General features: G+C 42.8%; 1 protein-coding gene across 1 annotated transcript in view; it reads right to left on the reverse strand.

Moving 5' to 3' along the window:
• CTPS2 (CTP synthase 2) overlaps positions 1-25,888 on the reverse strand; it is a 459,116-nt gene that overhangs the window by 375,376 nt on the left and 57,852 nt on the right. The window contains exon 6 of the mRNA XM_082245048.1: positions 21,692-21,808. Coding sequence (XP_082101174.1) covers positions 21,692-21,808 — 117 coding nt within the window. The remainder of the gene's footprint in view (positions 1-21,691; positions 21,809-25,888) is intronic.

Raw genomic sequence — 25,888 nt, forward strand, 5'->3', positions numbered from 1 at the left:
GTTTAGTCTGCACACGTTTGCAAATACATGTGTAAGCTACAGGCCCCGTCAAGGCGCCCTGTTTTCTATAGTTCCTAAGGAACTTCTGAGAGTCTCCACAATGGGAGTATGTGCATTTAAAGCATGTAAAGCATGTATTTGCAAATGAGGTAGACTAAACCCCTGTTCTTAAGGCATATTGTTAGACAGGTCCAGGGCTTTTTTTCAGCTGGAACTTGGCTCCACTTGTCCGGCTTCTGTGTTCACTAATGACAGCTTGTCTCCCAATGGCTCCCACAGATCTGATCTCCTGAGTGGCTCCCACTGAGTGCATGATGGGGACAAAGGAGATGCAGGTGCCGGGGTGCCATTGTGTTTGCTGACACCCCCAGTGGATGATCTCCCTGAATGTGAAAGAGGCAGAGACACCTACAGTGTGTGGGGAGGTATTAGAGAAGAAGAAGGGTTAAAGTGAGATGTGCATCTATGGAAAAAGACTTAACTCTGCATTTTGTGTGTAACATCCCCAACTGCCCCCCCCCCCCCCCCCCAACTCTGCACTCTGTACTTACTATGCCTTCCTGGTATTTAATGCCCCTTTAAGACCCTTCCACCCTTAGTGAAAGTTGTCCACACCCACTTTTTGATGCGGTTTGAAGGGTGTGTTTGTAGGTGGGGGAAGGAAGGTTGTGGGGGGTCGTGATTGAGTTCCTGCAACTATTTTATGGGAAGAAAAGCCCTGGACAGGTCAATTCGGTTGGTCGCTGGCTGGTTGGTAGGTTTGCGCTTGGAAATCTCTTTGTATTTGGTGAGTTCTTTCCCCTACCCTCTCATGACCGGCATGGGGGGATCTGTCTCTGGTAGGGTTATCTTGTAGCTGGGCTGAAAGAAAGGAAAGTATTTGGTTGTGAAAGTAAACTCATTGCAGTAGAACCAGATTTTTTTTACATTTGTCTTGTGTGACTCTGTCAGGGGCAATTCAATTTTCCATTTTTTCTGTCTCATTCACTTTTGTTACCCACATAGCTATGGGAGGTGCCTGTGGTTGTTCCCAACATCTCGAAAGGCAACTTTTGGCAGCAATAATAAAGTGTTGGAGAACTGATCTGTTGTGTGTTGGAGGATATTGTTATGATGCGACAGGAAAAAAAGCTGGTTTGTGTGGAAGAGGATAGTCAGTAAATCTCTGTAAAGTGGTGTGAACAGTGGTCCAAAAGGAATAGAGAACAAGGCAAGATTAGAAGATATGCAAGATATTGCCAGAATCTGAACTGGACCTCCAACAAATGTTAGGGAGTATTGGGAATATAGCATGTAAAATACGAGTTCTTATAACATCGGGTGAGGATTTTAAAACTCGATCCTTGGTACTTCATCTCTATAGATGTTGTATGGGCATAATATAGCGTTTTGTCCCCTTGTTCTGGAGTCAACTGGAGATTAAGATATGATTCCCATTTCATTAGGTGGGGGTGGGGGGGGGGGTCAAAATGTTTTACATGATTGAAACTGTATGTCCAAGTGGCTCTTGAGTTACACACTCTTTCAAATTGTGTGAGTGGTCTAGAGAATGAGGAAATTGTTGGAGGGGAATGGAAAAAGTGGGATAATTGTGAAAGCCTCTAGATATGAGATACAGGGATCTGATGTCAATTGCCCCAGTGAGGGTCAGTGTTGTGTTGTCTGGAAGAAGTGTGCTCGGTATCAGTTCCTTTATAGGAAGTAGTAGGTCTTCAACCCCTGGTAGAAGAGCAGGGTTTCTGAGAAGAGAGAGAAGGGGGTTAGGGAAATATTCTGCGTAGTTTTCTACATAAACCCATCTGGTATCAATCACAGGGTGAGTTTTTACAGAGATGGGGACTTTATCTTGGCACAGAAGTACCCATTGTTTCATGTCACCATGTCGGAACCAATCAACCACTATCGTGAGAGGACAGGCTGAATAGTATAGAGAGATATCAGGTAATGCAATTTCTCCCTTATCTTTGCAGAATGTCAATCTTAAAGGTTTATGGGCCCACAGAAACTGTTCAAAGGCTTGATAAATTGCTTTGAAAAATGAACAAGTACAGTCTTATAATGTTATCAATATATACCTCTCTTTGGAGAACAGAATGCAGTAAAAAGCAAGTTTAAAGGACTTAGTTTGAAAAAAGTCTGAAAACAGCTATGATATACAGGCACATATACTATATTGACTAAAGTTTTGGGACACCTGCCTTTACATGCACAAAAACGTAATGGCATCCCAGCAGTGGCGGAGCCAGAGGGTTAGCTGGGGTGGCAATTGCCACCCCAGAAGAAGTCCTTGCCACCCTTGTAGCTAACCCGATCCTAAGTGGGTGCATGGCAGCGGAGGAATCACAGGGGAATGGATCGCCGTACGGAAGCTGCGGAGGGAGGCGGATGGAGAGCTGGTAGGCAGAGGGAGGGAGGAGCGGAGTAATCACACAGGGGAGCGCCAATCCATCCCAGACCAAGACAGGAAGACCGGACAATCGTCCTGTCATGAGCAGTGTTGCCAACCGCGCCGCCCACTGATGATGTCATGCTGCACGGGCGCCGGCCTAAAAAATTTAAAATGCCAGGAGGCGCCAAGCCGCGGCGGGCGGATGGGAGGAGTCGGAGACTTGACTTGTTGTGGTGTGAACAGTGCAGGGGGGAGCCGAAGGACTGTGGCAGCACCAGCAAGAAAGACAGACAGCGCGGACCCGACCACCCCAAATGGATATGACACACAAAGCCCTGACCAGTGCCACTAGCCGACACTGAGCACACCCTGCCCTGGCTGCAGCCCCCTGGTAAGTGAGTGAGTGGCATCAGGACTCAGAGTGTAAGCATGCATGCTAGTTTTAACTTAGAATGAGTCCCACCACCTGGCCTGCAACATGCATCCATTGCTTGGCTGGCTGCTATCGATGTGATGTCCACTGGAAGGCACAGGCAGCAGTTATCATACAAGAATGGCAGTGGTGAGAATGTACAGAATCACAGATGTTCACAATCTTTGTCTTGCTATCTCCTGTATCCTGTCCGCATCCTCTGATCGCCACCTATATCCTGTCTGTATCCTTTGACCACCACCACCTGTACCCTGTCCGCATGCTCTGTCCGCCACCTGTATCCTGTCCGCATGCTCTGTCCACCACCTGTATCCTGTCTTCATGCTCTGACCGCCACCTGTATCCTGTCCGCATGTTCTGTCCACCACCTGTATCCTGTCTGCATGCTCTTTCCGCCACCTGTATCCTGTCCGCATGCTCTGTCCACCACCTGTATCCTGTCTGCATGCTCTGACCGCCACCTGTATCCTGTCCGCATGCTCTGTCCATCACCTGTATCCTGTCTGCATGCTCTGTCCGCCACCTGTATCCTGTCCGCATGCTCTGACCGCCACCTGTACCCTGTCTGCATGCTCTGACCGCCACCTTTACCCTGTCTGCATGCCCTGACCGCCACCTGTGTCCTGTCCGCATGCTCTGACCGCCACATGTATCCTGTCTGCATGCTCTGTCCGCCACCTGTATCCTGTCCGCATGCTCTGTCCGCCACCTGTATCCTGTCCGCATGCTCTGACCGCCACCTGTACCCTGTCTGCATGCTCTGACCGCCACCTGTATCCTGTCCGCATGCTCTGTTCGCCACCTGTATCCTGTCCGCATGCTCTGTCCGCCACCTGTACCCTGTCTGCATGCTCTGTCCGCCACCTGTAAGGCTAATATGTATTCTGACACATATTTTTTGTAAAAAATCCTAAGTGTATTTTGATTGGTTTGCAAAAAAGTTATTACATCTACAAACTATGGAACTTTTTATTTTTGAATTGTTTTTACTAGTAATGGCAGCGATCAGCGATTATTAGAGGGACTGCGACATTGCGGTGGACAAATCTGACACTAAATGACACTTTGTATATTGACCCCCAAAATAATACCTTGCCACCCCTGTTTTAAAAGTCTAGCTCCGCCACTGCATCCCAGTCTTAGCTCGTAGGGTTCAATATTAAGTTGGCCCACCCTTTGCAGCTATAACAGCTTCAACTCAAGGTGTTCTATCAAGTTGAGGTCAGGACTCTGCACAGGCCAGTCAAGTTCCTCCACCCCAAACTCGCTCATCCATGTCTTTATGGACCTTGCTTTGTGCACTTGTCCAAATCATTTGGTGGAGAGGGGATTATGGCGTGGGGTTGTTTTTCAGGGGTTGGGCTTGGCCTTGGCCTCTTAGTTCCAGTGAAGGGAACTCTTAAGGCACAGCAGCAAACAAAGACATTGTGGGCAATTTCATGGTCCCAACTTTGTGAGAACAGTTTGGGGATGGTCCCTTCCTGTTCCAACATCGCATCAGTGGACTGCACACCAGTGCACATAGCAAGGTCCATAAAGACATGGATGAGTGAGTTTGGGGTGGAGGAACTTGACTGGCCTGCACAGAGTCCTGACTCCAACCCAGTAGAACATCATTGGGATTAGAGCGGAGACTGCGAGTCAGGGCTTCTCATCCAACATCGGCGCCTGACCTCACAAATGCGCTTCTGTAAGAATGGTCAAAAATTCCCATAGACACACTTCTAAACCTTGTGGACAGTCTTTCCAGAAGAGTTGAACCCTACAGACTAAGACTGGGATGCCATAAAAGTTCATGTGCATGTGAGGCAGGCGTCCCATTTCTTTTGACAATATAGTGTACCTGTGACTGCTTTCAGATCCCTTGCTCCTCCCAAATGCTTTGCTAATCTGAAAAGACAAATCTTTGACTCTAACAAGCATTACTGAGGCTTCTCATCTCCCCCCCACACATTCTTATTGGTCCATCACTATGATAGGCTGCCCATCTGGCCCATAGGAGGGCACTGATGAGTAAGGTGGACAGGCAAGCTTTGATATTGATGCGGTACTGAATTGGAATATCCAGGTCTTTAGATGCCTGTACTATATACCTTTGCAGCCTAAAATGTGATTTTGCAGAGCACTCTAGCCTCCAATGATACTTGTTTATTGATGGCATTCTAGAAATATCCTTTACATAGTTAGATGAATTATCAACATGGAGTGAGTCTGTTGAACATACACCTTTTAATGCATGAAGTGATGACAATTTACAACAAATTGCCCACTATACTGACTTTCAACTCATCATTTTTCACACTTACTCATCCTGCATTCGTTTTTATTAATAAATGCTCTCACAACAGCGTGATTCACTTTAAACAAACCTATAATTCAGAAACCGATTGAAAATATTAGCTAGGCTGCATAGTTGGCACCATCAGAAGCAGGGGTGCACCTTCAGCATTAATGTAAACCTTTTGCAAAGCAAGGCTGTAGACCTCCAAACACCGCGACTTCTGGGGTATAGCCAATTGCTGCTTTTTAAATTCATAGGTGGGGGTTATGTGCTTAATCCTATACAAGTAATGAGATTTCAAAAGTCAGTATTTGCATTGATTATCGGTTTACAGTTTTACATTAATGTTGAAGGTACACTCATACATCCTACAGTGTTCTCTATGCAGCATTACTGTTAGTTTCAAGCAGCATTATTGAGTTCAATGTCCTTTAAATTTTGTACTTGCCACAAAAAAATACAAAAGTTGAAGTATTGCATAATAAATACATTTTTAACTTTAATGTGTTCATCTAATAAGACAGCAGAAAAAGAAATATTAACATACAGAGTCCAGTAACAACACAAAAAAAGAACTAAACTCTCTCAATCAACATTAACTATTTTTAATCCTTATGCTGCAAGCATTAGTAAATAGATAGGAAGTTATATTCCATTTATGCGTTTTAGTTTATTTTTTCTACATTTCTTTAGTTGCTTCTTGGTTTCTGGTCTAGGCCAAAATGATGTCATACATCCTAAGAGTCATTAACCACTTGCCCACTGCATACTGTATATATACGGCGGCAGAGTGGCTCTCCCAGGCAAAACTACGTATGCATACGTGATTTGCCTGGGAGGAGCTAGGGGACGAGCGCACGTCGCCGCGCTCCCGCCCCCTGCTCGTCAGCTGGGAAGCCGGCGCGTGTCTGGCGGCTCCGATTGCCGCCTGACACTCTTGACCGCTCCCCGCTGAGGGAGAAGGACGGGCAGCTGTTGTAAACACAGCCACCCATCCTTCTCCCTGCAATGATCACAGAGTGCCCGTGATCCTTCTATATAGCATTGCATATCTCTGTGATCATTTCACAAGCCACGCCCCCCCACAGTTAGAATCACTCCCCTAGGGTCACATTTAACCCCTTGATCACCTATACTGTTAACCCCATTCCCTGCCAGTGTCATATTACAGTAACAGTGGATACTTATAGCACTGATTACTGTAGTAATGTCACTGGTACCCCAAAAGTGTCGAAAATGTCAGCCAGGGATCCGATCTGTCCGCCGCAATGTCGCAGTCCTGCAAAAGAAAATCGCAGACCGCCGCCATTACTATTAAAAAAAAAAAAAAAACAATAAAAATGACATAGAAATCTTTCCCATAGTTAGTAGACGCGATAACTTTTGCGCAAACCAATCAAAATACGCTTATTGCGATTTTTTTTTACCAAAAATATGTAGCAGAAAACAAATTGGCCTAAAATGTTAAAAAATTTAGATTTTTTTTTATTTTGAGAATGTCATATAGCAGAATGTGAAAAATATTGTTTTTTTTTTTTTTTTTTCAAAAATGTCGCTCTTTTTTTGTTTAAAGCGCAAAAAATAAAAATCGCAGAGGTGATCAAATACCACCAAAAGAAAGCTCTATTTGTGGGCAAAAAAAGGACATCAATTCTATTTGGGTACAGCGTTGCATGACCGCACAATTGTCTGTTAAAATAATGCACTGTTGAATCGCAAAATAGGGCCTGGTCATTAAGGGGGCAATTCTTCCGGTCTTAAAGTGGTTAAGGGGCCTTTTTTATCCTGCTATCTGGAGGAAGGGAGAGGGGGGGGCTTTCTCAGCTAAGCACATCCACCACCACCCCGTCTGCCCTGGGGGGGTGTTGTTCAAACTATTAAAAAAAAGCGTGGAGACATGGATTGATAAACAAGTTTGCTTTAAATTTAAAAAATGATTTAAATAGCGCTTTCAGTTTGTGGTGGTCAGGTACAGTTAATTTCCGCTTCAAGATGTAACTGTCAGAGCAATTAAAACGTATATTGTAATTGGCTGCCATCCGTTTATGTACTTTGCCCTACAAAATAAGCATTGTACGTTTCTCAAACAATACTGCTTGATTTTACAGTGATATGAAATTGCCTTCAGTACATGTAGTATTTTGTTTCATTTAAATGTGATTGTGACGCTGGGGAGATTACAGTTTAAAATGTATATATAAAGGGAGCCAAGCATCTCACTGAGAAGAAATAAAGAGTGGGAGAGCCATCTATTGGGCATTCTATGTGTGCATTACAGATTAAATACTCCAAACACGTTCTACAATTACACACACAACACAAATTCTTAACAATAGTGTTAGGCTGGCCATACATTATACAATTTTCTTACAATTCTCTGTACAATTTTCTTTAGATTGATGCCTCGTACACACGCATCGATTATTGGCCGTGAATTATCGGCCAACGTCCGATCGGCCGATTTTCGGCTTGTTAGTATGATGCTTTCGACAACCGACTCCGACTTTTCGGCCGAATAAAATCTGGTGTGCAGGCTATAAAATTTTTGTTGGCCGTCAATACAAGGGCCGATTTTCCGTCAGTCAGTACAGATTTCGGCAGACAAAAATCTGATGAGCAAGACTGGGCATGCTCAGAGAAGAAAAAACACACGGAAAGTAAACCAGCACATGACATCACTTCTGAAGTAGATTTTTGTTGGCCGAGAAAATTCGTGTGCAGTCTAGGCACATTCCAACCAACACAACAACACTGGACAAAAGACGGCCGATCGGTCAGCCGATAATCGTTACGTGTGTACGAGGGCTTTACCTTCAACTACGTAGTACAAAGGCCTGCCTAACTGAATACAATTGAAAGTGTTGTTTAGTTTTGATCTCATATTATATGTTTTTTGGTAAATCTAACAGAAAATTGTACAAGAATATTGAACATGTATGGCCAGCCTTAGGGCTCATGCACACTTGTAGCTCAAAAATAAAAAAAAAACTGCTTTTACAGGCATTTGAGATTTTGTTTCTCTGCCAAAAAGCTTGAAGAAGCCTTGTGCTTTTTTGTGCTCTTTGGCATGGTTTTTTTTTTTTTTTTTTCCCACAAACCCTTCCTTCGGCTAATTTTTCCTATTTTGTTCTGCATTTTCAAGATTTTTTTATGCTTTTTTCGTGCATTTTTGGGCACTTAAGCATTTTTTTTGCTCAAAAGCTCCTCTCAAAAGCGCGAGTTTGGTGGGGTTTTTTTTCTGCCTGTAACAGCATATATGCCTGTAAACTGAAAATGCCACAGTGTCCCCCCACTAGTGCACAGTGGATCCATTCTGTTAATTCTATTCTGATACGTGAAAGGACCCTTACTATCACAGGAAAATTGAAATTCGAGGGCATCTGGGGTTGCTGGTTAGCTTCCCCTGCGGTGGCTCCTCCCCAACTTGTCTTAAATCGCTTGCTTCTATAGGTGGCGGTGAGCTTATGGCAGCTGAGACGATAGCAGCAAGCTCTGTTTGGTTTGGTTTAATTGTTTTCTTATGTTTAGTTATGAGTTCTGTATGGAATGGCTTTATTGCTTTTTTTTTACTATGTTTACTTTGTATTGGAAAGCATTGTATTCTGAGACCACGTGTGGCTGTACCTTTTGTTCACAGTGACCCATGTACCTTTAGTGCAATGTTTTAATAACCTCTGCCATTCTCAATAAAGCTTTTTCTCTTGATTAAAAAAAAAAAAAAAAAAAAGAAAAAGCCACAGTGTGCATGGATACATTGGCTAACATGGAGGGGAGTTTCCTGGCAGAAAAAAAATGAAGCTCAAAAGCCTGTAGGAGCGGCTTCTTTGAGCTGCAGTGTGTACGAGTCCTTAGAGGAGCTCACACTTAGGGCCCATTTACACTATGTACTTATGTTAAAGTGGAGGTAAACCCTCACATATACCCAGAGAAGTGAACAGCCTCAGATGATACACAGGGATGAAACAAATCTCTCTACATAAGTTTTTACATGTATATGTGCTGTCTTCAGCTTGCTATAATCTTTAGAAATTGTATATCATGTTAGAATTTGTTCTTCCTGTTTCAGCCGTGGGAGTGGAGCCCTGGCATACACTGTGTGACAGCCGATTGGAGGAAAGGCACCCCCCTCCACATAGGCAGAACAACAAAGATACTTGCAGAGCTGTGCTGTGAATAGACCAGCTCTCTGCTACTCTATCTATAGCACCCACCCCAACACAAATTTTCAGCTGCTTCTCTTCCCAGTGTTGGAGATCTTGTCAGAAGTTATCATGCTGATAACAAAAGAACTGAGCAGCAGAAAATCAGAGCCAGGTCAAATTTCATGAATCGAGTTTACATCCCCTTTAAGGCACACTGCATTAAAGTGGTATTAAACCCAAAACCAAAAATGTATCATATATCAGCTTACTAATAATTAGATGTGGTGGCTGCATCAGTGTTTTTTTTCTAAGGCTTTATCCCATCTGTTTTCACCTGGTGATCTAGACAATAACACATTGCCTGAGTGCCCCCACTCTGGATGAGGGAGAAAAGGAGACACAGCAGACAGTAACATTGTCAGTCTGAGGGGAGAGCAGTGTTAAAAATACTAGCAGATATAAATATGCTAACACAGGGATTCCCAAACTACGGCAATGCAGCTGTTGCAGAACTACACATCCCATGAGGCATTGTAAAACTCTGAAATTCACATACATGACTAGGCATGATGGGAATTGTAGTTCCTGAACAACTAGAGGGCCGAAGTTTTGGAATCCCTGTGCTAACAGATTGAAGCTAAAATTCAGCTCACACTTTACAATCAGTTATAGCAAACAGTTTTTTTTTTCCGTTTGGGATAAAGGTTTTGCGTTATTTAACTAAAAGCTGATGATTTTATTCACCCTTGCCAGTGTTAAGTGGTTTGTCTCATTCATTGAAATTGATACATTCTGCTGGAGAGCTTGACATTCTGCTGGAGAGCTTGAGCTTTTGACAAAACTGCTTCAGCTCAGACACGTTTGTAGGATGTCTGGTGTGAATGGCTCTTTTGAGGTCATTCCACAGCATCTCTACGGGGTTAAGGTCAGGCCTCTGACTGGGCCACTCCAAAAGGCACATTTTCTTTTTCTGAAGCCATTCTGTGGTGGATTTACTTTGATGCTTAGGGTGATTGTCCAGCTGCATCACCCAACTTCTACTAAGCATCAGCTAGCAGCCAGCCAGCCTGACATTATCCTGGAGGATATCTTGGTAAACTTGGGAATACATTTTACCCTCCATGATGGCAAGTGGTTCAGGCTCTGAGGCAGCAAAGCAAGGCCAGAGTGGGGGGGTCAGGGTAACATTGCACAGCGCAGGTAAGTGTACCATGTTCATAATTTTATTTAAAAAAAAAAAAGATTACAACTGCTTTAATTCCAAGGGGTGTGCATACTTTTTCTTGCCAATTTATGAAATGCATTCACATTACTCTGTTTTCTAATAACAAGCCCAGCATTAGTTCTGCATTTGACGGCTGCTGCAGATAGAAAAATTCACAGTTTTCTTTTTTGAACAGTGAGGGAGAGAGGTATCCCGCCTTTCAATCAGTTGTGCGTATAATCTGAGTTCCTGCTGTTCAGATGCAGGCTATACGGGTCTATTAGCAGCGCAGTAGTAAATCAGCTTTCTAAAACTAGCCAGTCACACTCCCCACCTGCTGCTTACAAGTAATAAATATGAAATATTTAGGTGAAAAACATCATATTTAGTTGAGTATAATGAAGTAAATAAACAGTTTATATTTAACCAGTGTGATTGTTTCTATAGATAAGTCACAGCCACATTGGATAAGGCTTTCCCATATGTTTATATCCATATCTAATATTTTCCTAAAGATTTATGAATGTACACAAACTAAATCTTGGAAATATCAGAAAATAGATGTTATTTAGTTTTTATTTTTTGGATATCAAGTCAGAGTTTAGTGTATCATCAATATTTGCCACTTATAAAGAAACTGTGAACTGAATCATATTTTTGACTTCTTACTTTGCCGGTTCACTGACAATATTCACTGATCATTCAGCGAAAGCATCAATCTACAGACCAGTGAACTAGAAAACTGTTACTTTTGGAAAATCCATGCAAACAAAATCAATGCAACAGACGCAAAGTAGCAAACCCCAACAAAATCCACAGATAAACTTGTATTAGCTCTAAATACTATTATAGCAACTGTGCATGCAACTAATTTTATTAATCATAGTTTTAATACAAAAATTGTGGAATCTAACTACAGAAAAATCACACAAAAACCTGTATGCAGGAACACACCGCACATGTGTGAAAGACAGTAATGCTTCTCCCCACACCGCCATCCCAATAAATGTTTTTTTTTTTTTTTTTTTTGCAAAGACCAATTTTACAGATTTATCATGGTTTTAATACAAGTGGAATCTAACCATGAGCATCCGCAAGGGAATTTCCTGGCCTGCTCTAAAAGGGGAATCTATGGGAACCCTGCTCTAAAGTGGGATCTATGGGGGACCCTGGCCTGGACTGCTCTAAAGGGAGATCTATGGGGACCCTGCTCTAAAGGGGGATCTATGGGGGACCCTGGCCTGGACTGCTCTAAAGGGAGATCTATGGGGACCCTGCTCTAAAGGGGATCTATGGGGGACTCTTCCCTGGCCTGCTCTAATGGCGCTTTTCCACTGCATGGAACCGTACCGGTTCGGCACGCTTTTGTGCTTTTCCACTGCTGGTACCGCATGGTATAGGGTCAGATCGGTTTGGTACGGAACGGTATAGGTTTGCTTTTCCACTGCATGGAACAGTACCGCTCTGAAAAAACAGTACCTACTCGATTGTGGTTCCAACAGGTACCAAACTGGTACCATATCCCACAATCCTTTGCATGCAGTCACTACTAGCCACTGATTGGTCAGAGAATCCCACCCACCCCGTTGTTATCCCACCCACTTAACTTTAGTACTACTTTAGTGGAAAAGCAAACCTATACCGTACCGTACCGAACCGTTCCGACACTATACCAGGCAGTACCAGCAGTGGAAAAGCAAACCGGGCCAAGCAGGGCCGAGTAGAGCCGAGCCGGTACTTGCAGTGGAAAAGTGCCATAAAGGTACGGGGACCCTGCTCTAAAGGCGATCTATGGGGGACCCTGGCCTAATCTGCTCTAAAGGGGGATCTATGGGGACCCTGTTCTGCTCTAAAGGGGATCTATGAGGATCATGACCTGCTATAAAGGGGGTCATATTGGCTAAATATATATATTTTCTTTGAAGGGAGAGCCTGGAGTTCCTGGTGGTGTTGATAAACCTGGCAGCACAGGGAATATAGGTGAAAAGGTAAGACTAAAGAGGGATCTATGGGGACCCTGGCATGCTCTAAAGGGGGATATATGGAGGACCCTGGCCTGGCCTGCTCTAAAGGGGGATCTGTAGGGGCGGAGCATGGGTGACCTTAAATTTATGCCTCCTCCTGAAAAAAGTTCTGTGGACACCCATGAATCTAACTACTGAATGGAAATAAGGATATGATCTTCAAAAAGCTTTTTGAACTGGCTAAATTGTAAAAAAAAATGTGGGGAAATTACCCTTTTTTAGGCCTCGTGCACACTGGGTGTCAAAAATGGCAATGTTAAGGGCATCTGACTTTTTTCTTCTGCCTCTAAACACCCCTCCATGTTAGCCTATGTGGTCATGTACACATTGGTGTTTACAGCTTAGAGGCAGAAAAAAAACAGAACCAGTGCATTCAGGATAGAAACGTTTTGTCGCTATAAAATGCCTGACGCACCTAAACGTGTGTAAACGCATCTAATCGTGCATTAACGCTAGGTGCATCAAGCACTTGAGTGAAGCGTTCATTCATTTTAGTGGCCAGAATAAATTAATGTTCTGGCCAATTAAATAAATGAATGCCAAAGAGCCTAAACGCTTTTGTAAAAATGCAGCTTTTGGCACGTTTTTGACGCCTGCCAGGAGAAAAGCGCTTAGAAGAGCTGAGCAAACACCCAGGCTCTATAGGGCTGTAACCTTCAGAAATTATTATAAATTCAAAATCAATAGCACCATGCCATTGTGTGAGTCAGTGTTAGGCTGGCTAACATCCGTGCGCTACTCTAACAAATAATTGGCCATGCGATGTGCCATTCATTTTGAATGGCACCTTAATGTACTGTGCAAACACAAGCAGCCTCCTTAGACCCCTAATACTTACCTGAGCCCATCTTTATCCAGCAATGCTGCAGGAGTGTCTCAGCTGCCCTGGACTCCCCTCATTGGCTCCTGCTGCTGTCAAAGTCAGTCAGCCAATCAGGAGAGAGAGGAAGTGGGGCCAGGTCACGGCTCTGTGTCTGAATGGATGCAGGGAGATGTAACTCAGCTCGGGTTCCCCCATAGCAAGCTGCTTGCTGTGGGGGCACTGAACAGGAGGGAGGAGCCAGGAGCACAGAAGAGGGGACCCGAGAAGAGGAAGATCCAGGGCACTCTGTGCAAAACCACTGTACAGAGCAGGTAAGTATAACATCTTTGATATTTTTCATTCACTTTAAGTTTACTAAAATCAGTAATAATTGAATGCAGAGGCATCTGGATCACCAGATGAAAATAGAAGAAAGAAATCCTAAAAATAAAACAAATGCAGCCATCACATCTATGAATTGGTAAGCTACAATATAATAAATGTTTGCGTTTATTACTGCTTCAAGGGGCTCTACAAGAACAAGAATAGGTGGTGACAAACCTTATACTGTACATATCTCCATATGCAATGGATGAAGTGCACACAAGATCATTACCATCCCAAATTCCCTGCAGTATGTTTCGATATGTGTGCTTTGGTCACCAGAACTAATTGTCATTCTACAACAAATCAATGATGGAACTATTTTTCTACCTGTCTCTTTCCTAAAATATTCCCTTCCATTAATATGAAAGAAGCTATGCAGAGGGACTCAGACACTAGCACTGAGAATTTTCATTTTCATTTTACGGCTTATGTTATACTTCAGGATTTTAAATCTGAAATCTTTTCAAAGTATGCTGTTGACTAATGGTCTCCCAAGAGTAGATTAGTTCCCTCAACACCTAGCATTAAAGTAAATTGAATTTGACATCAGAAAATGGTTGCTGAGAGTCTGTTCAAGTGTTTCAAATGCTGAAAAATGTACAGCACATTTCCCCTTTCATTAAATAGGCAGTGTGGCAATATTAATGTGTTTACAATATGTGCCACTTAAAGCCAACTTCATGCAAATAATGGAAAATATGCCAATAAATACAGCTATGTATTCATTAAAATTGAGAAATATATTTTATATAAAGTACAATAAGCATTTGTTCTTGAGTCTGTCCTGATATCTTGACCCTTCTGTAACCCTCTGTAAAGCAAGACTTATGCCTCGTACACACGCAACGATTGTTGACCGTGAATTTTCGGCCAATGTCCGATCGGCCGATTGTCGGCTTGTTAGTATGATGCTTCCGACAACCGACTCCGACTCTTCGGCCGAACAAAATCTGGTGTGCATGCTATAAAAATTTTTGTTGGCCGTCAACAGAATGGCCGATTTTCCGTCAGTCAGTACAGATTTCGGCAGACAAAAATCAGATGAACAAGACTGGGCATGCTCAGAGAAGAAAAAACACACAGAAAGTTAACCAGCACATGACATCACTTCTTAAGTTGGTTTTTGTTGGCCGACAAAATTCGTGTGCAGTCTAGGCACATTTCAACCAACACAACAACACTGGACAAAAGACGGCCGATCGGTCGGCCGATAATCGTTGCGTGTGTACGAGGCTTTAGACTAGGGGAGGGAGGGGATGCACATTTATTGAATCAAAAATTCCTTATAACTTAGGTTGTCCTTAGCAATCTCACGGAGCTGACAAAACCTTATGATTCATATATTAGTTGAAATCATCAAGCCTAATAGGACATGAATGTTGTGTTTATCTACCACGGTGTTTTAAAATAAGGGTCCTTTCACATGGGCTTTCCACCCGGCGGACTCCGTTTTGCTCAACAGGGATCAATCCACCAATCCCCGCTGAGCAGGAGGATGACAGGTTTGTCTCCGCTTACTGTGCAGAGATGGACCTGTCAGATCCCCATTCTCCTCTATGGGAGATCAGATGAAAACGGACCGCCTGTCCGTTTTCATCTGATCCTATCCGATCCTCCAGACGGATGGAGAATAGGGTCTCCATCCGTCTGGTTTCACAGATAGGATTGGATCGGATAGCAGCGGGTGTCAGCAGACATGTCACCGCTGACATCCGCTGCCCCACAGGGTGCATGGAGCATCCGATCAGGTACCCCTGAAAAACTGACAGGTGGATCGGATCAGAAAGCCTGTGTGAAAGGGGCGTTTTGCTGACTTGGGATATAGTTTCAGGATCCTAAAGTTTATTATTTATGAAAACATTGTCAACTTTTATATTTTAGCACTGTGGGTTTATTGAGGGACATATACAGGACATAAATTTGCACTTTGTGATACATTAATAGATCTTGTGAAAAGTTTTGCTACATTATAGCTTTTTCCATTAGTACCACTTCCTTTCTTGTTTGTTTCATAGTAGTAATGTTTTGAACTAGCTATATGTACACTGTAACATGGGGGACCATTAGCTCAGTGGCAGGTGTGTTTTTCCAGTGTTTCACTGTAGTCAGGTACTAGATTTTAAGGGCCTGGTAGCCCATTTTTTTTAAAGGCAAAAATAAACAGTACGTAACATAGGTTTTCCCACGCAGGGGTTCTTCTCCAGTAAATACAAAACTGTAAATACCAGCCCACCTGGCTCTCTCGCTCTCGTGCAGTTTTTCAGTGGCAGTACCTCTGCAGTTTATGCTGGTCGACAGACCATGGACTCTCTGAAGCTGACAGCTTCACTGTGGCCTTGGTCCTCAGGCCGTCTCCTGTCTCTTCAGACACACACACATGTTCTGGATGCCACCTGCAGCCACTGACTCCCAGAGTGTATTGGAGCCCTCCTGACTCCCCATGAACAGATCTCCAGTCTGTTGGATGAAGTAGTCTCCAACTGGGAGCCCTGAGGTCTTCCTAGACCTTCATTATAAGGGCTGTGTGCACCTGAGCACACACCCTGCTGGTCATCCACAAAACATGAACACAGGGTTGGTGATTCCGTCCCTCCCAAGACACTATGAAATCTCGAAACTACAGAGCCCCATCCAGGAATACCAAAACCTGGAGAAAGCTGAAAAAGCAGTTTTCTCCACTGCACATCTACACTCTGTAGTCATGGACAGAGCCAATGTGCACACTCTGTGTCCTTTAAATTACCACTTTCACCGTGACAGAGTCTTGACCTGTCACAACACTATATTACCAAAAGTATTGGAGCAGCTGCCTTTACACGCACATGAACTTTAATGGCATCCCAGTCTTAGTCCATAGGGTCCAATAATAAGTCAGCCCACCCTTTGCAGCTATAACAGCCTCAAGTCTTCTGGGAAGGCTGTCCACAAGGTTTAAGAGTGTGCCTATGGGAATGTTTGACCATTCTTCCAGAAGCCCATTTGTGAGGTCAGGCATTGATGTGGATGAGAAGGCCTGGCTTGCAGTCTCCACTCTAAATCATCCCAAAGGTGTTCTCTTGGGTTGAGACCAGGCTAGTAAAGTTCCCCAACCCCAAAATCACTCATCCTTGTCTTTATGGACCTTGCTTTATGCACTGGTCCAAATCATTTGGTGGAGGGGGGGATTATGGTGTGGGGTTGTTTTTCAGAGGTTGGGCTAGACCCCTTAGTTCCAGTGAAAGGAACTCTTAAGGCGTCAGCATACCAAGATATTTTGGACAATTTTATGCTCTCAACTTTGTGGGAACATTCTGGGGATGGCCCCTTCCTGTTCCAACATGAGTGCGCACCAGTGCACAAACAAAGTCCAAAAAAACATGGAAGACCTGAACCCAATAGAACACATTTGGAATGAATTAGAGCGGAGACTGCAAGTCAGGCTTTCCTGTCCACATCAGTGCCTGACCTCACAAATGCCCTTCTGGAAGAATAGTCAAACATTCCCATAGACACACTCCTAAACCTTGGGGACAGCCTTCCCAGAGGAGTTGAAGCTGTTATAGCTGCAAAGGGTGGGCCAACTCAATATTGAACCCTACGGACTAAGGGATGCAATTAAAGTTCATGTGCGTGTAAAGGCAGGTGTCCCAATACTTTTGGTAATATATTGCATCTACCAAGTACTTTAGAGCTGTTGTAAACCTCTGAAATTAAAAAGGAACAAAATTCCTCTATAGTGTGTACTCAACCCAAAGCACCTAGTGTGATTTCAGTCTAATCTCTTTCCCAATGATATCTGCAGGAGTCACTCGTCTATGCCCACACCATAGAATTCTGGTAGATGGCCTCACCTCCCCCTCCAGAACACAGAAGGTGAGTGACAGCTTCAGCTGTGAATGTTTTCCAATGCAACTGTGTAGAAGGGGGGTGTGTCCATTCCCTCTACTCAGGTCACAAACTACACCCATCTCTCTGCTGTCCTGATGTATGCTGTGCAGTGTGTGACATCAGATCCCTGCCACCTGCAGCTCAGATATGCTGTCTAAACTCTGCACTTTGAACAGCTGTACAGAAGAGAAGACTGCAGATAAACAAGTACAACATAGGTGAGAGGATTTGTTACCATTCTGTATACCATCTGAGGCTTGTCACTTTGGAGTGTATAAAAGGGTTTACAACCACTTTACCAGATCAGCAATAGTGTTATTACTTTAGGCCTTATTTTTTATAGTCTACATGGTGCCGGTCTTTTCCCCATTACTACTTTACCATGCCGTATGGCCAAAGCTCTTTTGGGTAAATAAACAGAGAATGGCACCAGGTGCCCCTATAGTGCAGTAAGTAGATTTTTGGAGTATAAATAAAAACAACGCTGATGCACTTTGTCAGGTCATATCATAGATTGGTGTAGTCCAGAACATGGATGGATGGGTACATGGATTGGCTAAGTCTGCAAGGAGTAAAGCCCCATATACACGATCAGATTATCGAACGATCTGTCGTCCATTTTTTGTGGCATGCTAGTCTGATGTGGAAAGTGAAGAGGTTATTTTCATACGAATTTTCCCGTACGACAGAATTCTACTTCAGAAGTGATGTCATGTGCTGGATTGTTTTGTATGTGTTCTTTCGTCTCTGAGCATGCCTAGTCTTGCTCTTAAGATTTTTTTCCATCGAAATCTGTACTAATGAGACGAAAATCAGACTTTGTTTTGACGGACGACAAAAATTATATAGCCTGCACATCAAGATTTTGTCATTTGAAAAGTTGGAGTCAGCTGTCGAAAGCACCATACTAACAATCCTAAAATCGACAGATCGGTCGCCGGATGAATTTTCCCTACAGATTTCCTTATCGTGTGTACGGGCCTTTAGGAGCTCGTCAGTAGCAGAGAGCCGCTGGACTCACCAGGAAGCCGGATGCCATTGAGACTAGAACTGCTGGATGTGCCAGAGCCACTAAGGTCAGCTTTACCTCCGGGAAATAAATAGGGGCTTGAACTGATTGGAGTTAACCCTTAGATGGGCGGCTAAGGATGTTACAAAATCGAAATGCTAAGGATCAAACAAAAGAGCATTAAAAATGTACTTTGAGAAAATGAGCAAATAAAGAGCTTGTAAAAAAAAACAAAAAAAAAAACCTAAAAGCTTCTAGTTTTTAATGGATGTCCATCACGCTACAATTTTTAGAAAATTGATAAAAAATAATTATATAAGATAATAATAAATGATGCCTGATATTAAGAAATTAATTATTATACCTGTGGATACACTTATCAGTCGCCATTTATTACTTGAAAGAGCATAATTAGTAAAATGATTGGTTATAAATCTTAAATTTATCATCAAAATAAATACAATAAAATATGCATAGAATGTGAGAAATATAAATTCTATATGATCGACTGGTAAGCAGTATGTAAAAGAGTATGTATGGAATAAATTTAATAATTGAAATGAAGGAGCATGAAATATTATGAATAATAAATCAATAATGAATTAAGAATATCAATAATAAATTGTAAATCATAAATTAACAACAATAATATTCACCACCGACTTAAGGTGCACTCCATACAAATATGTGCGAATATAAAAATGGGATTTTTGACTTACCATAAAATCCATTTTTCTGATGTCCATTGACGGACACAGCTTCGGACCTTCATAACCATTGGGGTATACTGCCCCATACAGGAGTAGGACACTAGGCAGAAAAAAAGTCTGGCTACGCCCATGGGCAGTCCCAGGGGGTATACTCCCCCTTTCTGCTATATGCACTCAGTTTAGTTACAAGCAGTGGCAGAAGAATTACAACTCCACAGAGGGGTGGGTGCTGTGTCTGTCAATGAACATCAGAGAAATGGATTTTACGGTAAGTCAAAAATCCCATTTTCTCTTTCGTTCATTGACGGACACAACTTCATATGTTCATAACCGTTGGGACGTCCCAAAGCAGTGTTAAACATGAGGGGTGGGAACAGTATAAAAATTTCCAAGGAAAAACAGTAGCCAACCAGGCAACAGGAGCACACCTGAAAAAAACAATACACCATTGAAGAGGATCAGGTCCTCTCAACAGCAACCTGCAAAACCATGTGGCCAAAAGAAGCATCCGCAGATGCAAATACGTCCACTTTATAAAACTTTGTGACAGTGTGCGCCGATGACCAGGAGGTCACCTTGCAAACCTGCGTCACTGACGCCTGATGACAGAAGGCCCAGGAGGCACTAGCGCCCTAGTAGCGCGTGCCTTAACAGAGAAAGGAGGAACCTGACCCTTGATAGAATCTACACTATCTGTCTGATCCATCTGGAAATGGTCGCAGAGGAAGCAGACAACCCATTACGAGGCCCATCCGCAAGCACAAATAGTGAGTCTGACTTCCTGAAAAATCCCGGAGCTGCCAGGTACACCCAAATTGCCCAGACCACATCCAAGGCATGCAAGGCAATGTCCCTCAGATGTTTAGGCCTGGGACACAAGGAAGGCAAAACAATGTCTTCATTCAAATGAAAATCAGAAATAACCTTTGGAAAGAATGATGGACAGGGGCGAAGAACCACCTTATCTCTGTGAATCACCAGGTAAGGTGAACGACAAGATAAAGCCGCCAAGTTCCAACACCCTGCGGGCAGAGGTGATAGCAACCAAAAAGGCCACCTTCTGGGACAGTGTAAGCAGGGGAATCTCCTGAAGATTCTCAAAGAAAGGCTTCTGGAGGGCCGAAAGCACTAAATTGAGGTCCTAAGGCAGCAACGAAGACAGCACTGGGGGAACCAAATGTCGGACACCCTGAAGAAAGGTACACACCAGGAAGTGTGTGGCCAAAGGTTGAGCACTAAATTGAGGTCCTAAGGCAGCAACGAAGACCGCACTGGGGGAACCAAATGTCGGACACCCTGAAGAAAGGTACACACCAGGAAGTGTGTGGCCAAAGGTCGTTGGAAGAACACCGCCAAAGCTAAAACCAAGGCCAATTTCTGTTCAACCCCCCATTGAAAGGAAGGTCAAGATCTGAGCCACCGAGAAGAAGCGAGGATGAACCCCAAGAGACTAACACCAGTCAATGCATGTCTTCCACGAACTAGGGGTGGGAACAGCAAAAAAATTCCCAAGGCTAAACAGTAGCCAACCAGGCAACAGGAGCTCAACCAAAACAATTGGAGCCTACCTGAAAAAAAGATCTTCTTAGAAGTAGATTTCCTAGCTTTTAACAGTGTAGGAATCACTGATCCAGATAAACCTCTATTCTTCAGCACCTGGCGTTCAACAGCCAAGCCGTCAAAGCCAGCGACTGTAAAGCAGGATGGAAGATCGGTCCTTGGGACAGCAGATCCTCCCTGAGAGGAAGCTTCCAAGAAATGTCGGCAACCAGCCGCACCAGATCAGCGTACTAAGCCCGACGAAGAGCCACTCCGGAATCCCTTCTGCCTCAATGCTGCGTAGAAGTCTTGGCAGAGGCTTGAGAGGAGGGATGGCGTAAATTAGACAATACTGACCCCACGGGGCCACCAGCACGTCTGTGGCAACCTGCCAGAGGATCCTGTGACCAAGCCACAAACCTCTGCACCTTTCTGTTGACCCGGGACGCCAACAGATCCACCTTGGGGTTGCCCCATGGGAGACACAACTGATGAAACACCTCCGGATAAAGGGACCACTCCCCTTGGTCCAACGCCTTCCGACTGAGGTAATCCGCCTGGCAGTTTTCCACCCCGGGAAATTACGAAAATGTGAGGGGTGTACTCACTTTTGTGAGATACTGTAGCTATACCCACAAAAGGGGCCAGCATAAAACGATCTAGCAGGACCAAATTTTCTGACTAAAGTTCCACTTAATCTTGAGGCCAAAAGCAATTGCGTTAAATCTTTGGGCTGTGTGTGCTAATTTTGCTAACAAAAAGAAGGGGCATTCAACATGTACAATGCAGGTAATTGCCTTTCTATTGTGATATAATAATTCTAATAATGAGGATTTTTTTTTTTCTGGTGGATAACAAGCATCATCTTTGAATTATTTCAATACAAAAACAATTGTTTACCTACCTGGGGAACAAGGCTGACATGTATGTTACAGAAGTTCTCTCTTTTTGCCTTGAACTGGAATTGCCTGAAAGCTTCGATGAATGCCATTCCCTCAATGTCTCCAATTGTGCCACCCAACTAAAAAACAGTAATATAAAAAAAAAGAAAAATAAGTGAAAGTTACACTACCATAACAACAGCCATAGTTACACTACTAATTAAAATGTGTATAAAAAGAAGGAAGGGATATAGTGTGCTCATAAATCCTGATGTGACTGTCCGATGAGGATTGCACCCAAGAAGGCTGCCATTTTGGTGCTTTTTTTAGAAGAGATATGTGTGACTTGGCCAAAGAGTTTTTTTTCATCAGAAGATTTTTTATTGAAGAAGAGAAAACTTCAATGTTTGCAGTTTTCTAGTTACAGAAAAAGAGAAGAACAGACAAAACAAGAAGAAAAACAACAAAGCCTACACTTCCGGAGACTTGAAGTGCAACCTTCCATCTACTAATTGCAGAGAGACTTCAAACACAACTAGAGAGCACATCATGTTAATATATCATGAGGTTACAGATAAAAGTGCTATAATTATGAACAAAAGAAAATTATAAATAACAAGGAAATGCAAGCAATAAAGTATGTTTTAATGCATATACAGGAGTCGTGGCTTGAGCTCTCATTATTTTGCCAAAGAGTAGGAGATGCAGGAGCTTGGCTGAAAGTCCGAGGAGCAAGAGGAGGATGGGGGGGCTGCAGCTTGAAAGATGAAAGACGTCAATGGATTGTCTAAACATTTAATGTATATGTGAAGCTGGGCTTTGTGGTTCCTCAGAGCAACATTTGACTATACATATAGGCTGGATCAGATTGTAGATGACAATTCCTTGTTTTTATCCCAAGCGTTTTCTGGGTAATAGTGCTTGCCAAATATGAATTTTTAACTTTAGTAGTAAGGGTTGAGGGTCTGTGAAGGTGAGTGTTTGCCTTTTGGCTGGATGGTGGAGGTTTCTTCTCCGGAGCACATCAGATCGCATTGAAAGTGTAGAATTTTGCAAATTTGGGAATATTCACATTTTAAAACTTTTTTGTGAATTACATGTTAATCTTTTTTGAAGATGTATTAAAGTGATTCTAAAGCCTTAGTTTTTACCTTAATGCATTCTATGCCAGAGGACCCCCCCCCCCCCAGCAAGGTCCATAAAAACATGGATGAGCAAGTTTGGTGTGGAGAAACTTGACTGGCCTGCATGGAGTCCTGACCTCAACCTTTGGGATGAATAAGAGCAGAGACTGCGAGCCAGGCTTTCTCGTTCAACATCAGTGCCTGACCTCACAAATGCACTTCTGGAAGAATGGACAAAGATTCCCATAGACACACTCCTAAGCCTTGTGGACAGACTTCCCAGAAGAGTTGAAGTTGTTATAGCTGCTAAGAGTGGGCCAACTCAATATTGAACCCTACGGACTAATGCCCCGTACACACGTGCAGATTATCTGAAGACTTTTGTCTGCAGACTTACCAAAACCATATAATATGAGGTCAAACCTAAACACTTTCAATTTGTATGCAATCCGGCAGGCCCTTGCACTACATAGAAAAGGTAAGTCTTCAGATAATCTGCACGTGTGTACGGGGCATAAGACTGGAATGCCATTAAAATAATGTGCATGTAAAGTCAAGCCCCCCAATACTTTTGACAATATAGTGTATATAATAGTAAATACAAATCGAGAATGGTAAAGAGGTCAGTTCAGTTGCCATCCTAGGGGGTCATAGTCTTCTAAACTTCAGTAGGTGTAGGTGGTGCAAGGGTCAGGGCACAAAGGATAGGATAGAATTCAACTTATCTGTTTAAAGTCAAGCAATAATTGGTCGAGATAGTAGTCAATACTTTGCTTTTGTTTTCCTAGCTGGGTACAGGGTTCTGGTTACTAATAATTTCAAATAAGGGTCATCACAGGGAGTTACAAAATTCATAGGAAACCCATTATTGGCTCAGGAGAGCATTGTAAATGGAACTTCTTTAGCAATATCGAACACGCCTTGCCAGTATTGAACCACTTTTGGCCATCTCCAAAACATATATATATATATATATATATATATATATATATCTCCCCTTGTCCTCATGTGGATCTAGAGCACAACAGGGAATCTCTATGAGAAAAGTGATACATCTGGGAGTCCAGTATACTCCTTGCGATAGGAAGAACTAGGTAGGTCTTAAGAAAGCAACATCTGAGGTCAGGGGCATGTTTTGAATGCAGTGGTCCTGTGTGTAAGAACATAGGTTGGGCCCTGGTATGGACCTGCAAAAAGGCAGAGCAATGCCACACTGCAACCACGTCCTACATCTCTTACCATCTCCCCATCTCAACAAACAACCATCAGTAACAAAGCTAAGCGCGTGATGCACAGAATGCTCAGGAGGATCTTAAAGGTGCATGGTTACATGAAACCTGAGTTTGACAGACATTTACAACACTCAGCACAATCATTTAAGAGAATTTTAACTTTTTCCATTAAAGCGGTAGTATACTCCGCTTTTTAACTTTTACCTACAGGTAAGCCTTATTATAAAATTAAAATCTCTTAAACCTGCACGGTTAAGGAGATATTCGCCCTGCATGCAAGCCACTGACACCAGCGGAGCATGCGCTCTGAAAGTCCAGCAGACCTTCAGAGCTCCTTGCCGGAAAGTGAACTCCCGCGCGCATACAGGGGAGTGACGTCATCGCGGCTCCGGGCACTCACAACTCCGGAGCCACCGAACCCGGAAGAGATTGCTGAAGGAAGATGTCAGCTGCCTCAGCGGTGTCAGGGCGACCCAACATAGAATAGAATATAATAGAATAAAAAATAGAATAAAAAAAGAAAACAATAGCATATATAAGAATTGAAAGAATATAACCATTTTCCAAAATCCAAATATAATCAATTCAAACTTAAATAGAAATGGTTTTATTATTTCTATTCTATTCTGTTTTTTTCTATACTATTCTGTTATTTTCTATTCTAATCTATTATTTTCCATTCTATTCAAATTGATTCTATTTGAATTTTGGGAAATGGTTACATTATTTCTATTCTATTGTTTTTTAATTATATTCTTTTCTATTCTGTTCTTTTATTTGCTATTCCATTTGTTCTTTTCTTTTCTACTATATTCTACTCTTATTTTCTGTTATATTATTTTCTATTCTATTTTTTTCTATTCTTTTCCTTTATCTTCTTTTCTATTTTATTGTCTTCGGAAAACAAATTGAAAACTTTTCGAATTTGAAAACTATTCAAAATTATTTTGAAAACTATTTGAATTCATAAAATTTGAATTGATTCGAATATGAAAAGAATTTCCGAAAACAAAGTAAACAGATTCAACTAATTTAACTAAACAAATTTATGCAAATAACGATTCGAAATGAAATGAAGCAAATTTTTTTGTTCTGTACATGTCTAATTAGTAGGTCTTTGGAGTGTGGGAGGAAACCCACACAGGGAGAACATGCAAACACCATTCAGGTAGTACCGTGGTTGGAATTTGAACCAACGAATCACATAGGAGTCCTCCCTTAGATCAAAGTCCTTTCTTAAATTAGTTCTCTTTCACAACGGATTCCCCCATGAGATCAGTCACCTGCTACATCAGTGTCCCCCCTTAGTTCAGGAGCCCCACCTTAGATCAGAGTCCTCTTTTAGACCAGAAATACCCCTTAGATTGAGAGACCCCCCTTAGACCAGAATCCCAACTTAAATCAGGGTCCCCTTTAGATCAGCATACCCTCTTAGATTAGCATGCCTCTTTAGATCAGAATCCACCCTTAGATCAGGATTCCCCACATAGATTAAAGGGCCTCATGTAAGATTAGAGTACCTCCTTACATCAGCAACCCATGTCAGATTAGAGTAACTCCTTAAATCTGCAACCTCCCTTAGCTTGGAGTACACTTCCTTAGATCAGAACCCCCCCCCCCCCCTTAGATTAGAGTGCTCTCTTAGATCAGCACCCTCCCTAAAATTAGAGTGCCTCCCTAGATCAGCACCCTCCCTTAGATTAGAGTGCCTCCATAGATCAGCACCCCCCCCCCCTTAGATTAGAGTGCCTCCATAGATCAGCACCCTCCCTTAGATTAGAGTGCCTCCTTAGATAAGCACCCTCCCTTAGATTAGAGTGCCTCCTTAGATCAGCACCCTCCCTTAGATTAGAGTGCCTCCATA

Source organism: Pelophylax lessonae (assembly GCF_965119305.1).
Source record: "Pelophylax lessonae genome assembly, chromosome: 2".
NCBI lineage: Eukaryota > Metazoa > Chordata > Amphibia > Anura > Ranidae > Pelophylax > Pelophylax lessonae.